The sequence below is a fragment of the Hypomesus nipponensis genome, chromosome 24 (genome assembly GCF_054491055.1).
Source record: "Hypomesus nipponensis isolate SF chromosome 24, ASM5449105v1, whole genome shotgun sequence".
NCBI lineage: Eukaryota > Metazoa > Chordata > Actinopteri > Osmeriformes > Osmeridae > Hypomesus > Hypomesus nipponensis.
This window is the reverse complement of record NC_140384.1, coordinates 3364873-3377094: the sequence shown is the minus strand read 5'-3', so window position 1 is coordinate 3377094 and position 12222 is coordinate 3364873. Positions and strand designations below refer to the sequence as shown.

At 44.1% G+C, this 12222-nt stretch overlaps 1 protein-coding gene and 1 long non-coding RNA gene across 2 annotated transcripts; one reads left to right on the top strand and one right to left on the bottom strand.

The window, feature by feature from the left end:
* Positions 1-6083: 6083 nt before the first annotated feature.
* LOC146232732 (uncharacterized) lies at positions 6084-7793 on the bottom strand. The gene is made up of 2 exons (XR_014742231.1): positions 6736-7793; positions 6084-6352 (listed from the first exon to the last, which is right to left on the bottom strand). It is a non-coding gene; the product is annotated as an uncharacterized LOC146232732 (long non-coding RNA).
* Positions 7794-7853: 60 nt separating this feature from the next.
* On the top strand, positions 7854-12159 carry LOC146232731 (transcription termination factor 1-like). The gene is made up of 11 exons (XM_084690135.1): positions 7854-7968; positions 8348-9260; positions 9374-9498; positions 9664-9849; positions 10170-10248; positions 10367-10491; positions 10601-10808; positions 10934-11020; positions 11202-11267; positions 11377-11462; positions 11563-12159. The coding sequence occupies exons 2-11, from the start codon at positions 8365-8367 to the stop codon at positions 11739-11741; spliced, it is 2037 nt and encodes a 678-aa protein (XP_084546261.1). The 5' UTR covers positions 7854-7968; positions 8348-8364; the 3' UTR covers positions 11742-12159.
* The last annotated feature ends 63 nt before the right edge of the window (positions 12160-12222 follow it).

Here is a 12222-nt window from a genome sequence, read left to right as displayed (position 1 = left end):
CGATGAAGCCAACAGGACCACATCATCTGCAAAAAGCAGCGACCCGATCCTGAGGTCACCAAACCGGACCCCCTCAACACCCTGGCTGCGCCTAGAAATCCTGTCCATATAGGTAATGAACAGAATCGGTGACATAGGGCAGCCCTGGCGGAGTCCAACCCTCACCGGAAACAAGTTCGACTTACTACCGGCAATGCGGACCAAACTCTGGCACCGGTCGTACAGGGACCGGACAGCCCCGATCAGGGAATCCGGTACCCCGTACTCTCGGAGCACCCCCCACATGAGCCCCCGAGGGACACGGTCGAACGCCTTTTCCAAATCCACAAAACATGTGTAGACTGGTTGGGCGAACTCCCATGTACCCTCCAGGACTCCGCGGAGGGTATAGAGCTGGTCCACTGTTCCACGGCCAGGACGAAAACCACATTGCTCCTCCTGAATCCGAGGTTCGACAATCCGGCGGACCCTCCTCTCCAGGACCCCTGAATAGACCTTCCCAGGGAGGCTGAGGAGTGTGATCCCCCTAAAGTTGGAGCACACCCTCCGGTCCCCCTTTTTAAAGAGGGGAACCACCACCCCGGTCTGCCAGTCCAGAGGCACTGTCCCCGATGTCCACGCGATGTTGCAGAGTCGTGTCAACCAAGACAGCCCTACAACATCCAGAGCCTTAAGGAACTCCGGGCGGACCTCGTCCACCCCAGGGGCCCTGCCACCGCGGAGCTTTTCAACCACCTCGGCGACCTCGGCCCCAGAGATAGAAGGGCCCCCCCCGATGTCCCCAGACTCTGCCTCCACGTCGGAAAGCGTGTTGGTGGAATTAAGGAGGTCTTCAAAGTATTCCTTCCACCGATCCAGGACGTCCTCCGTCGAAGTCAGCAGCGCACCGTCCCTACCGTATACAGTGTTGACAGAGCACTGCTTCCCCCTCCTGAGTCGCCGGATGGTGGTCCAGAACCTTTTTGAAGCCGTTCGGAAGTCATTCTCCATGGTCTCGCCGAACTCCTCCCATGCCCGGGTTTTTGCCTCCGCGACCGCCAGAGCCGCGTTCCGCTTGGCCTGCCAGTACACATCAGCTGCCTCAGGAGTCCTACCAGCCAATAAAGCCCGATAGGCCTCCTTCTTCAGCTTGACGGCATCCCTCACTTCCGGAGTCCACCACCGGGTCCGAGGGTTACCGCCGCGACATGCACCGACCGCCTTGCGGCCGCAGCTCCGGTCAGCCGCTTCAACAATGGAGGCCCGGAACATGGCCCATTCGGACTCAATGTCCCCGCCCCCCCCCCGAGACATGATCGAAGCTCTCCCGGAGGTGGGAGTTGAAGCTCCTTCTGACAGAGGGTTCCGCCAGCCGTTCCCAGCAGACCCTCACATTACGTTTGGGCCTGCCAGGCCTGACCGGCGTCCTCCCCCACCATCGGAGCCAACTCACCACCAGGTGGTGATCAGTTGACAGCTCCGCCCCTCTCCTCACCCGAGTGTCCAAGACATGCGGCCTCAAGTCCGACGACACGACTACGAAGTCGATCATCGAACTGAGACCTCGGGTGTCCTGGTGCCAGGTGCACATATGGACACCCTTATGCTTGAACATGGTGTTCGTTATGGACAAGCCGTGTTTAGCACAGAAGTCCAACAACAGAACACCCCTCGGGTTCAGATCGGGGGGGCCGTTCCTCCCAATCACGCCCCTCCAGGTCTCACTGTCATTGCCCACATGAGCATTGAAGTCCCCCAGGAGGACGAGGGAATCCCCGGGAGGAGCGCTTTCCAGCACCCCCTCCAGAGACTCCAAAAAGGGTGGGTACTCTGAGCTGCCGTTTGGTGCATAAGCACAAACGACAGTGAGGACCCGTTCCCCCACCCGAAGGCGGAGGGAGGCTACCCTCTCATCCACCGGGGTGAACCCCAATGTACAGGCACCGAACCGAGGGGAAACAAGTATTCCCACCCCAGCTCGACGCCTCTCACCAAGGGCAACTCCAGAGTGGAAGAGAGTCCAGCCCCTCTCAAGGAGACTGGTTCCGGAGCCCGTGCTGTGCGTCGAGGCGAGGCCGACTATATCTAGCCGGAAACTCTCTACCTCGCGCACCAGCTCAGGCTCCTTTCCCGCCAGCGAGGTGACGTTCCACGTCCCTAAAGCTAGCTTCTGCAGCCGAGGATCGGACCGCCAAGGCCCCCGCTTTCGGCCGCCGCCCGTCTCACACTGCACCCGACCCCCATGACCCCTCCTGCGGATGGTGAGCCCACTGGAAGAGGGTCCCACGTTGTCTCTTCGGGCTGTGCCCGACCGGGCCCCATGGGAAAAGGCCCGGCCACCAGGCGCTCGCCATCGAGCCCCACCCCCGGGCCTGGCTCCAGGGGGGGGCCCCGGTGACCCGCTTCCGGGCAGGGGCAACTGGGAACCATTGTTGTGTTTCTTCATGGTTGGTTTTTTGAGCCACGCTTTGTCTGGTCTTTCACCTGGAACCTGTTTGCCTTGGGAGACCCTACCAGGGGCATAAAGCCCCCGACAACATAGCTTCCAGGATCACTAGGACACGCAAACCCCTCCACCGCGGTAAGGTGGTGACTCACGGAGGGGCTGGGTTGAATTCGTTTTCAACAAACAACATATTACGTTGCTCTGATTGGTTGTAGGTCTATCCAATTGAGCGAAGAGGCATTTGTTTTACGAGTTCGGACTCTATTCTGACTAGAATTATGGGTATGACAACGTCAGGCTATAATACGGACACACTTTTCTGTATTTACTTTTGCAAGTAAAGGGCCAAGAGACTGGATGTTTCTGAAACAAAAGGTTTGTAATAGAAAATGTTTTTTTTTTGTCTGTCTTTGTCTATGTCTATCATTCTTTGGCCTAGAACAATTATTGTTTAGGTTTTAACTTTTGTAAAGCTAGATTAACCTTTTTGCCTAAGACAGTATGCTTAAGTATCTGCTTGCCGACCAAACGTAACAAGAAAAAGGAACTTTTTCTTTTGTCTTAAAGTCCATATGGCAGGTTAACCACAACTGTTGATTAATGGGTACATAAAGCACTCAAGATATGTATATTATTCAAGAAATCTCAAAATGGTGTTTAAGACCAATTTTTGACGTTTTTTGTGTTAGCATTAGTATATTAGCGCAATTCGGCGATGACGTCACGTTGGGGAGTCGTGGAGGAGAGTAGCCTCAGTCTAGTACTAGAACTATGGCGATCTACTGGGATGAAGAAGAGGTGGCAAGAACGACTAATATATATGATGGCCCGCAGCCGTATAATTTTGAACCAAGTCGACCTTATGGCCGTCAAAGCCAATTAAATGGATTGTTCATTGTACCGAGGAGAATGAGTGGAGAGTTGATAAAGTGTCCTGGTGAGTTGCTATCATTTAGCAACGCAACAACGACACCTGGAGCTCGTCTATGAACAGTAGTGCACATGCTATTTATTATTTTGACTGTCAGTGAATAGCACCGAGTGGAAATCAACGTTTTCTTTATATCTAATGATCATTCAGGGCCTGACATAACCTTTTTGAGGCACTAGACTAAGTAGCCTACATAAGTTCCACTTTTTCATGCACAGGTCACGTCCGGGTAAAGATTGTGCCTTTGACCAACGAAGATGAGCTGTAACAATATACAAATGATAACAATTGAGGTGTTATAAAAATCGTATTTGTTACATTAAACATTTACACAATTTCTGCAGAATAAACACGTTCTGTTACGTACTGTATTGCATCTTCGTCCCAATATCTCTAGCTACAGACCGTGCAGCTAATCTGATGCCTAACACTTGAACGGGGGCTTATTACTTGAAAGAGGAATTATTTACTGCGTCTTCTCAGTTACATTATGTGCTTTGAAATACTGTGACTTGCTAAAGTAGGCAAATGGCTAGAACATAACATTTTATAATAATTTCAGTCAATCAAACAGCTGCAAGACCCAGTGAAATGTTAGAATCAATGTCTATAGCATCGCTAAAGAGGAGAGAGGGTATTTATTTAGGGGGAAATGGCAAATTCAAAAGAAGTTTGCTGCAAGCGATCATTATCAGTAAGTAAGCCAAAAGCAACCATTTCTGTCGGTCTCAGTCGAGCAAGCTAGCCTAGCTGCTGTTGCTAGCCAAACTTCACTGAATGTGCTGGAAATTAAAACGTTTCTTTTGACAGAAAAGCCTGTGGCATTGAAGACAGTGACACACCACACTAGCTTGAGTTTAAATACATTATTTAATGTGACATTACTTACTGTACATGCAAGTCTTGGATTTCTTAAATGTATGATGCTGCCACTACAAGGCAAGATACGATACTACCATTGTAGAACTACTTACTGTGCAACAGTCTATCCAGCCTAGCACATCAAGAAAGTCGTATCTACTGCGTTGTCTCAGTTACACTATCAGGGCTTGTAAACACTGTGACCTGCTAAACAAACAGCTGCAAGAACCAGTGAAATGTTATAAACTGCCACTGCTAGCAAACTAACGTTAGCTAGCATTGCTAACGACATTGGCTAACTCAACTTCGGTAGGCTATCCTCAGTCTTTGCAAGTTGGCCAGTGCAAGTAACATAGCTCTTTTTTTTTGAGTTTTAACTTGTCCAGTGGGGCAAGTATATTTCTCTTCCACTTGCCCTACAAAAAAATCCCCTTAGTTACCGACTCTAGTAGTACAGCAGAAGACATCATGCTAGCTATGGGGTAGCAATTTTTTTTACTTGCCAGTCCCACCTGTAAAATCCCCCCAAGATCATCGCTAATTAAATATTTTCCCCGACGTTGTAAACACATTTCCGAGATGTCCCAAGTTTTGATGGTACTAGCAGAGCCCATATTAGACATTCTCTGGTACTAGCCTACTAGTAGTGTTTATTTACAATGGATTTCAATGGTCTTAAAGCAGACATTTGTCTGTTGTCTCCCCAACGTGACGTAATGCAATGCATTGTGGGGGAAAGAAGAATCATTGTAAAATGTTGCAACTTTTTTGTATTATATTACGTTTTGTGACACCCAACAACATGAAATACAATGGATAACAGTTTAAATATTTACTACCAACAACCAAATAGCAAAAATTCGTTGGAAAAATCAACCTGCCATGGCCTTTAAGCTCTGTCTCGAGTGTTGACAATCTGTATTAAGTGCTGCAACCTGTTTCCTTTTGTTTTCTTGCATATTGAGGAGTGCCTCTTTTGATAGACATTAAGTATTGAACTGATTATGTAAATGTCTGATTATGTAACTGTATAAAAGAGTGCTCAGTACTGTCATTTTTAGAGACCCTTTCTATTACAGACATCACTTTGGTACTGTTCTAGAACTGCTCCTTCTTGCTGCAAGAATAAACAGATAAAGGCAAATTCTTCTTACCTCAGACTTTGAATGATAAAATTCCACCACAGGGTTTACTGTCCTATTTACCAGATGATAGCCTGTTAACAGGGCCTTTCCTAAAATTTACATCACAAAATATTTTTGTAGCACGGACGGTAACGGTAGGCTAAATATCACGATATGAGTTTTTCTTAACATTTTTAGTCCATTTGTTGTATGAATGCAATCCACACAAGCCATAAATTGCTGCACTCGGCCGGGTTTGGATGGAGTAGCTATGGCAGGTTTGTAGCATGAATTAAGTTTCTTTAATAATGTGTTCTATTTTGTCAAAGTCTAAACTTTTCAGAGTAACTCGAGTTTCTGACAAAAGTCTACTATCAGTGAGCTATACTGACCGTAGTACTACTGTATAGCCTCGTTTTTTTTGCAGATTTCTGTGAAACTTAAGTACCCTACCTAAATATCTATTACTTTTTTGGCCGATTTGATTGTGGAAATAAAGTTTGGCTGTTTATCAATCCGAAGAACGCTGAGAACGCAAGTACATTCTTTTGAAGAACGTTCTTGCAAGCGTCCTTGCGAGAATGGACAGAGAATGAATTGAGATGGTTAGGGTTTTCCTGGACTTGCAGCATTATGATAACCCTGTGAAGGATTCAAAATCTTTGTGTCTAATCCAATATGTAATGATGGTATTCAATGACACAAGTCTGTGTTCTATAAAGAGTGGTCTGGAGTCCAGAGGTCCGATAATATCAGCTTTAATGCAGCAGTTGGAAATCAACAAGTACAGAGCTCTGGGGCTGTCTACGCTTCCCTACCCGCAACAGAGTTTGGGTTGGTTCACGAAGTCCAACTGGCTATCTATCCCTGCCCCAGCATATATTATACAGTGCAATTGAAACAGTAATATCAAAAAAGGGTTGTGCTTGGTCTTTCGTGTATCAGGGAGTTGTTCTTCCCTACGCATCCCACCTGCTCGGGTGCTCTCTCAGCCCGGTTTCAAGGTTGCTTCTGAAATGGAGAGATAACAACACAAAATACAGCCTGTTTCCCACACCCTGTGTGAGACACAATGTTTTAAGCCTGAGCACAGTTCTAAGTTCATAAGACATACATTTAATAAGCACAATACAGACTAGAATTGTACTGTAATGCAAATACATTCTTTACCTGACTAACTACAAAAACTAGATAACAAAGCAAAAAAATGGGCCTTCTAGCGGTAATTTTACGATTTCTGTACTGTAACTTACAGTACTTAATGTTAACTAGGTTATCGAAAAGTCGGAGCAAATGTACAAATTAGGCGTTTCATCAATAAAATAAGATCATTTTCAGCGACTACACTGCCTATTTCTCGTCACATTTCAATTCAGATGCTGATTTACAAGTACCGTTTAGCTGAAATATGAAAAGTAAAAAATTACAGTTGTGAGGTTTGTCCGCCTCGCTTGTAGCCTGACGTTGTCATACTCATAAAAAAAAATTGTGGGCGGGGAGAAGTTGGGCTGGCAGCCAGGCTACCTCGCTTGACATCTTGCAATGACTTCTGGGGAATCAGAAGCGTTCTTATGGAGCTAAATCAGGGCCAAATGTTTTGTTAATTCGAAAAAAAAATCTTTAGTCGAAAAACTGAAGTTTGACATTGAAAATGTACGTTTTGGTCGAAAACTTGAAAAATAAAACCATGTATTCAAAGAAAAAAAAAAAAATTCAGGTTGAAAACAATTTCGAAAAACTTTTTGGAATAATTTTGAATAAGTTATACATTTTCATTTTTCACTTTCATATTTTCACATAGTTTCACATTTCATGTTTTCAGATTCAATCCTATATCTTGTCGCTAATAAAAGTAGGCCTAGTTGAAAATGAAGTTGGACGGAGAAGATTAATGTAAAAATTGCTGTATGAAATCTTCGATAATGGATTAATTTCCGTAAACACGCATACACTTATATAATTAGAAAAACCCTTCTCTTCAATATAGTGTAGGCTACACAGTTCAATTTTACGATTTGATACGAAAGAAAATATGATGATACATACATCATTGTAGCCTTTTTACCGTGCTTGTGCCCTCTGGTGTTTCAAATGTGCAACTGCATCCTGAGTGTATCCTTGACTTTTTACAGTCATTGGTTTGCATCCACGGTTACGTGAACTATTGAATGCGTGTGTGAACATTTCACATGTGAATGAGTTTCATGTGTCGATGCAAGCATTTCACATATGTGGATGTGAGGTTTTAGTAGTATAGATGTGTGTGAACGTTTCATATGTGAATGTGTCTGTGTTTACGCTCATTCTGAATTATTTCCTAACGGCCCCTGATAATAATTTACGGGCTACCATGGTGGTGAGTAGAGCTATTGTAGATAGGAAGATGTTGTGGCGTATAAAAGACTACAGTCGCTGGATGAAAGTTAACTAACTTCATGGGATATGCTAGTCTGTGAGGCATTATAGAGAATGGAACACATGGTAATTTTAAGAGATCGACAGACCCCACACATGACATCCTCTGCCCCTAGATGTCAGTGGAGAGTTTAAGCAAAGAGGGTGAGACAAGCTTCCTGTTGAAGCCGCCTCGATTCAAAAAAGAAGAAGTCCATGTGCATTTCGGTTTGGTAAGAGTGCTCCTCTTGTTTTCATTCTTGAAATCGTGTCCCATAGCTATAATATATGTTGCATTCAGTTCTAATAGCTGTCATATTTAGGTTGCAAATCACACTATTTAACTAGTTTATGATTGTCCTCTGGAAGCTACTTTTCGTTAGCAGGTAGCTACTAACGATTCAAAAATTTGCTAGCGATGAAATCAATAGCGAAACTTGGCAAATCAAGGAATGCTAAGTCGTAGAGCTAGCTAATATTTCCGTAGTCACGTTATTGAAAAATTTAATGTTCGTCCGCTGGAAGTTGGGTTTCTTTAGCGATTATTATTATTATTTGGAATAGCGTATGCCAAATTAAAGAACGTTTATAAATTAAATTTCCGTTGTGCAGTGTGAGGAGTCTTGAACATGGTAGGCGGCACCACCAACTGTCCAGGAGTTTTTGGACGGAAGAAGGTGAAGGATAGTTCCTTACTGATTGAGATGTCTCAAACATCACCCCTTTCATTTGAAGACACTGAACACCCACTCACAGAACAAACAGAGACACGTTTATCTGGGAAGAAGAAGAAGAAGAAGAAAAAGAAGAAGAAAAAGTGTGATGACCTTTCGGTGCATGAGGAATGCAGACCTTCGACCACCAGCCTGGGTCCTGGTAGCCACACTGTGACTGGAGACAACCCAGACCTCATTATAACCAAGGTAACCCAGGACAATAGAGAACATATCTGTAGACAAAAGAAAAAGAAACATGACCAAAAGCTACGTGAACAGGAAGTGGACTTGACCGCTCCTGAACCAGATATGTTGGAGAATATTACAACTTTGAACCAAGACTGTTCAGAGGGTGTCCCAGAACTGATCAAGTGGAAGAAACGACAGAGGAAAATCCAATCTACAGAGCCCGAGGCGAGAGGGGAGGACCATGCAACTGCTCATCCAACAGAACACAACACAGACAGTAGTCTACAGACTGCAACACTTACAACAGCAAAACACTGTACCAAGTCCAGTTGTCCAAATCCTGCCATGAAACCGAAAGTGAAGAAGCGAAGAACAGAGCAGCATTATGGTCCTCCAGAGTCGACCGCCATATCAGATGTTGGAGAGATGTGGGAATCCCACCAGAATGAAGAGAATGTGACACTGGAAAATGATAAAGAGACCAAAAGGAAGACAAAAGAGGCCAAAAGGAAAACTAAAAAGACAAAGTTGGATAGGGGTACAGAGACTGCAGAAAATAGTTTGGGTCTGCAAAATGCAGTGATGGATAAAGTAAAGGACACCAGGAATTCCATGTCAGAGTGAGTAGTTTAGAAATGTGTTTTGATAGTTAACATCTCATGGACCAGGCAGTTATTTAAAATGTTCCTTGCTCGCTTTCAAAAGGATGGTTTGTTCCCTTACCCTGCCCTAGGGAAATGCAGCGGCTAATGGAGGAGTTGAAGGAGTTTATTCCAGACATCGAGTCCAGATCTCCATATGTCATCCGACGCCTCCTTATTTGCGACCTGGCTAGGTTTAAAGCATTCAAAAGTCAAGGTCAGTTCTCTCACGGAAAAGGACATTTTGATTGTATGGTTGTACATTGCATTTTGTGTATCCTCAGATTTCTTAAAACCAGACCATAATGTTTACCGAACCTTTGTTTGCTAGCACTAAGCTTTCAGCTGTGTATGCGACTAAACTGTTCCCTGTTACTCCAAGGTATTCCTCTCCGGTCTGGTCGGTTCACAGACTTTGAGAACAAGAGGTTGAAGGAGAACGTGCTTGACTTTCTGGCGTTGACAGGGATTGAGAGCACCACCCACCTCTTCTTTCCTAAACTCTTCGAAGCTCAGAAAGCCTTTATAATCAAACAAAAAATAAATCACAAGTTCCATGAGAAAATAGGTAAAACACTTAGTCAGTTAAGGAAGCCAAACAAGAAACACTTGTTTGAAATCTCTTCATAGTCTTTAAAAAAAGAAGCTTTTGTTAAAGTTATTGTTTTAGGACTGTATTAATACATTACAATTACTTAATGCAATGTTTCCTCTAGGATTTTTTTTTGCAGTGGGGCATGTCAACATAGAGGAAACACTGTAATATGCCATATGTATCAAACGTGCATTCCTGTAGTTTAAACTACTAAACGTTAACCCCACCAGCTTGTCAGATGTCAGTAGTGTGCCTCCTCCTGTATTCTTCACCTATTCCTTCGTCAATTGTAGCTGAAGGAATACCCCGTCCCTGGCGTGATGTCTACTGCCGGGGCAAAAAGATGTTTCATGAATACAGAAACAAAGGAAAGTGAGTAGTTGGATTCATTCATTTATTTTGATCGGTTTCCTCATCAACCCAGGACACGAACATGTTGAATCGCTTGAGCGATACGACTTCAACCTTTTTCTTTTTTTCCTTTGTGAAGATTCACAGAGGACGAACTGAAGACTTTGAAGAAACTCCAAAAGCGGCACGGCAACAGCTGGACAACTATCTCTAATCTGATGGACCGCAGTGATTCGGCCCTGGAGAAACGCTTTTCTCAGATTGGTGGGTAGCCTTACACTTTAGAGATGGGAATGTAATCCTAATTTGGGATGATGGGGGGGATTAGATGTGAACTGCTTCAAATCAAGTTTGTAAAAGTAGTGTGTATTAGCCAGCCAGAAAGGCTCTTGGAGCCAGGAGGAGACCGATCGTTTTATGGAGGCAATGAAGGACATTCTGCAGACCCTGACTGAGCCGGACTTACAAAGCCAGACGGGGGAAAAGTTCATCCTGAAGGAGAAACTGATGAACGGCATCCCATGGAAAAGCATTAGCCAAATTGTTGAAACACGCTCCTGGACACAATGCAGAGTGAAGTGGTAAGGGTTTTGGGGTTGGGGGGGGGGGGTATGGGAGAGTTGAGAGAATATGTGGCACTATTGGAAGTTACTGCCAGTTACTTGCACACAAACAGTTTTACAACTGCTTTTTTCTGCCTTTACAGGATGTGTTTCCTGAAACAGAAGTTGGTGTTGAGGGATCAAACTCGAGATAGAAAGGACATCCAGGCCAAGGTTGACCTCATCAGAAGGTGCGGTTGTAACCGTTAGGGTAAAACTGGTTGTCTTGAGTCCACGGTGGCTGAGAGACTCAACACTTTTGCTTATTGTTTACAATTGTTTCATGTGTCTTAAGATGTTGAGTTGTTGAAAGCTTTTAAACCAAAATGTTTCAGCTTAATGGGCTGACGGACTGTGTCACACATGTTTTAGGTTGTATGAGAGGCAGGTTGAAGATGTAGCAGATGTTGATTGGGAAGAACTTGCTACAGTCTCAGGGTAAAACATGTTCTCAGCTTATCTGTATACTACATTTTGACTACCTGGTTGTGAACTGGTCTAACTCAGCCAGGGACTAAACTATCTGGGTGTGTTCCTTGTGGTGCAGAAATGTGACTTCATATCATGCACAGAAGCTGTTCTTCCGCCTAAAAGTGACGAGGGTACCTCTGTGGGAAAAGATGACTTTCTGTGGTAAATTCATGAACGTTTATTTACTACCATATTTACGTCAACAGAAACCTGCTGAACAAAAAGGCATGTGAACTGATTATTGTCTGTTTCTCTTTTTCAGAGATTATTGATTTCCTGTATGATAAGGCCCTTCCTGTGCTGGAGTCAAGGATCCTGGTCAAGGATCCTAATGTGAATGCTGATGTGGATTTGAGTGAGCGACCCCGCAACCACTTCCTTCTCTCTGAAATATTTGGTGTGGAGCCTGAGGGGGATATTGAGGTGAACAATATCAAATAGGTCCCCCATGAAGATGTGTTGTGAAGAAGACCTTCTAGGGAGATGGACCAAGAATGGAATAGGGAAGATGTTTCGAGTTTTTTAATGTGGTTAGATCTGATGAGGGATAAATTCTCCTAATAAAAAATATATATTTGAAGCAAGACCCCTTTTTGTATGTATGATACTTTATATGTAGGGCCTGTCCAAAGGGGATTCATGTGTAAGAGGATTAATGTTTGAACAAATTACCAGGCTAATCATTTCAAAGTTTTTATTGTACAAGGTTATTGTTTTATTTCAAGTTTCATTTTTGTATTCAGATTTATACTCCCCTAGGGTAGCATGAAAAGTCACACCCTGGTCCTTAGCAGAGCTAACATGACTAGAAATTGTATTGCTGTTTTGTAATTAAAACAAGTTGTGGCGCTGTTCTCAACTCTGTATGTATTCAACCTTTATTTTCTGGCAAGGTAAATTGTGGACAAATAATTGATTTTCA